Source organism: Enoplosus armatus, chromosome 1, assembly GCF_043641665.1.
Source record: "Enoplosus armatus isolate fEnoArm2 chromosome 1, fEnoArm2.hap1, whole genome shotgun sequence".
Taxonomy (NCBI): Eukaryota; Metazoa; Chordata; class Actinopteri; order Centrarchiformes; family Enoplosidae; genus Enoplosus; species Enoplosus armatus.
In genome coordinates this window covers 4,027,745-4,031,228 of record NC_092180.1, presented here as the reverse complement: position 1 = coordinate 4,031,228, position 3,484 = coordinate 4,027,745, and the positions used below count along the sequence as shown (strand labels likewise).

Below are 3,484 nucleotides of genomic sequence, written 5' to 3'. Positions count from 1 at the left end.
CTCTACTTCTCTCTTCTTCTGGTAAAACAACCAGCAATATAAATGGTCATTTGACAGGCTTAAATCTCCTTTAAACTCCAAATACCCTGAGCACAACTTATTTTGTACATTAGGCTATAACAGTGCAGTTGCGCTATAACAGTGCAATTGACATTTTAGTGCAAAAAATAACAAACCCATTGGCCTCACAATACCTCCATGCCTATTTCGCCTCCCTCTGTTTCAGCCAGTTGCTTAGACAAACTAGCCTGTTCACATTTTCAGAGCTCAAGGCAGCTCTCTTTTTTGTTACTATGTGACCTGCAAGTGAGAACAGCCTCTCACATGGGACAGAAGTGGCAGGGCTAGTCAGATACTTGTGGGCTAGGACAGACAGCTGTGGGTGGGTCCCTGCTCGACTGGACCACCACTGCAATGGGCAGTCTGTCTCACTGATGGTGGATTCTGCTCTGTACAAACTCAGGGCCCTGTTACACAGGGCTTCCTCATCTGAATCAGACTCTGAAGACAATGGCGAGAGAAAGAGGCTCTTTTTCTTTGCTGGCTCCTGTGTGGTGGTACCTTGACGCTGTTCCTGCAGCAGAGCCTCAAGGCTGGTCCAAACCTCTGCCCGCTCTCCCCTTGCAAGACACTTTAAATCCTTAAAGCGTGGGTCGAGCACAGTAGCCATTTTGAGCCATTCATGGTTGAGTGTAGCTTTACGTTGGGATAAGTCCTTTTTGAACGCAGTCTTGAATTTCACCATGTAGGCTGAGTCATCATCGGAGACCTCCATCGTGTGGCACAGGTGGCAGAGAGCAGGTAAAACCACTGAACATGAGACATATGTCTCTCCTCCAAGGAGCTCTGTCACAAATCTGCAGGAGACAGTTCAGGAAAGTAATTATTAATCTACAAAATAAATTTCAACTATAGAGCTTTTTAAATAAACAGTAACAATAAATCCTATTAAAAAATAGTTTTATTTACCTGCATGGCCCAAGGACAGTCGCCAGCTTTTGGAGTTTTACCAGCTCTGATGGAGTCAATATGACTAGTTTGTGCTTCTGTTTGGCTAAAGCAGCAAAAACAGCCTCTTGATTCTTTAGTAGACGAGAAATCATATCCAGCGTTGAATTCCACCTTGTGGAAACATCCTGAATGAGTGACTCTTTTTCTTGTCCCAGTCTAGTTTGCTCCTGGTGTAGTTCATCTGTATTAGCAGGGCTGTGTTTAAAGTGACCCACTATCTTGCGACATTTTGCTAAAGCATCACTAAACCCACTATCAGCAAGGCTAACAGTGATGGTTCTTTGCACGATGTGAGCAACACAAGGCATGTGTTGGAATGGGAGACGTCTTGCTGTAGCCATCATGGTTCGTGCACTGTCTGTCCCAATTGTGGTGACCTTTTGTTGAATTCCCCATTCCTCTGCCACAGAGAGAAACTGCTCAGCGCAGTTTTCAGCATAGTGTCTGGTGTTTGTCTTTTGCACAGTCAGGGCAAAAGACTGTAGATGCCATGTTCCTTCTGTGACATCAGCAAGGTGTGCAGTGACACCGACGTAATTAGAATTACTAACGGAGGTCCAATGATCCCCAGTCAGAGCCACAAATTCAGCTTTCTGCAATGCATCCAACTTTGCTTGCTTTTCAGTGTCATAAAGCTGTTGAATTTTGCCGGAAATAGTCTTTCTGCACGGCAGTTGAAAAGTTGGATCACATGTCGCTATCTGTAGCACATTTTCTAACCCCTTATCTTCCACCACTAATAGCGGTCTGCAGTCCAGCGCAATCCATTTTGCGAGTGAGCTTGTGAGTCTGTCCGATGTTGTCTTACTCATTTTGGTCCTGAAGCCAGACATTTCATCGAGTTTGGGCTGCCGACACCGCTTGTTCGTACTCGGACCGGGACTGCTAGTGCCTGGCTCTGTGCTCGCTGCAACATGCTTTGCATTTAGGTGATACCGTAGGGTTGACGTGCTTCGGTGGTATGCAAACTCTTTTTTGCACAATTTGCATAAAACCACACTTTTGTCAATACTTCCATCGGATAATTTTTTGAAATGAAATTTTCCTTCCATCAGTCCTAGCAAAGAGCTTTCGTCAGATTCCTCCATTTTGGTAGCCGTTAGCCGAGCTCAGCTGTGTGCACCAGTGTAATCGGTGTACCAGGAAATCGTGCAGTGACAAACGTTCCGCGTTGTTTGGAATGCAAACTGCGATTAAATGCGTTAATTTTTTTAACGCGTTATTTTTTTTTTAAATTAATTAATCGTAATTAACGCGTTAAAGTCCCACCCCTAATATATATATATATACACATATACACACACACATATTTATATATACACACACACACATGTATTGCGCTAACTGTAACAGGCTGCATGCACGGTCGGCGCATGCGCACTTGTTTTATTACTAAAGTACATGACAGAAAATATGGAAAAGTATAATAGGTCCTCTTTAACCCTTGTATTATATTTGTTTCTCCCCCCTTACTTTGAAGGAAAGTAGCTATTGGCTGTCCTAAAAGTCGCTGAATGACGCCTAATTTGCATAATTGGCTATTTGCATGTCATTGTAATGGACGCTGTAGGAGAGAAGAATAACGTCCAAAAAGTGAGTAAAAAACACCCTAAATATGTTTAGAACTACAAATGAACTTCCTTCTGTTGATTCTTGGTTTGTTTTTTTTAATTTTGCCGTTGAAATAGGCCATCACTTCTCAAAATAACTTCATGACTTAAATGCTGTGTCTAGACCCACGTTACATAAATTAATTTTGTCCTGTATTAAATGTTAGAATATCAAATTTAATCAAAAGACTGTTATGTGGGGTGGAATTGCTCTACGTCCAACCCTCCTCCTGTATCCAGGTTTCTGTTTTTTTTTTATTTAGTTTTCTTAAGTTTGGTTTAGTTTCTAACCTTATGCTCCAAAAAACTGTCAATGGCAATGTGAGAAAATGATGGTAACTAGTCTGGCCCTAATTCAGGTTCATTGTTTGCTTTTTTCAGACCCCCCTCCACACACACACGCTGTGCTGGCTCACAGAAAGAGTAGTTCATCTTCATTTTGGTCAAGGCTTTCTATCCTCCTGAGACCCTGTGTCCTCATATGTAGACATTACATTTTTGGCTTTCTACACCATGATACTTCATTTTTGAAAACTTCGACCCATTGGCCTCATTTAAAGACGCTGCCCGCACCATCTAGTGGTGACATAACGACATACACCCATTTCAGTGAAAGCAAGATGGCAGGAATACCAACAAGAACTTTCTACAGCAACTCCCGACAGAAAAATGGGCAAGGTAAAAATCCAAATCATATTTCATGGTTGAAACTAGTGTATCTTTGCACAATAACGTCTGTAGCTTCATATGGCATGCAAATTTTACAAATTTTAGCAGTAGTAGCAAACTGCTACGTCGCTAAACATGAAGTACTCGTTTGAGGACATTGGGACTATTTTACGTTATTGATTGTGCCATCAAGA

At 42.1% G+C, this 3,484-nt stretch overlaps 1 protein-coding gene across 1 annotated transcript; it reads right to left on the bottom strand.

Annotated features, from left to right (window-relative positions):
- Nucleotides 1-202: 202 nt before the first annotated feature.
- LOC139285060 (E3 SUMO-protein ligase ZBED1-like) lies at nt 203-1,844 on the bottom strand. The gene is made up of 2 exons (XM_070905502.1): nt 970-1,844; nt 203-857 (listed from the first exon to the last, which is right to left on the bottom strand). Exons 1-2 carry the CDS (start codon nt 1,842-1,844, stop codon nt 203-205), a joined length of 1,530 nt encoding a protein of 509 aa, XP_070761603.1.
- Between the last annotated feature and the right edge of the window lie 1,640 nt (nt 1,845-3,484).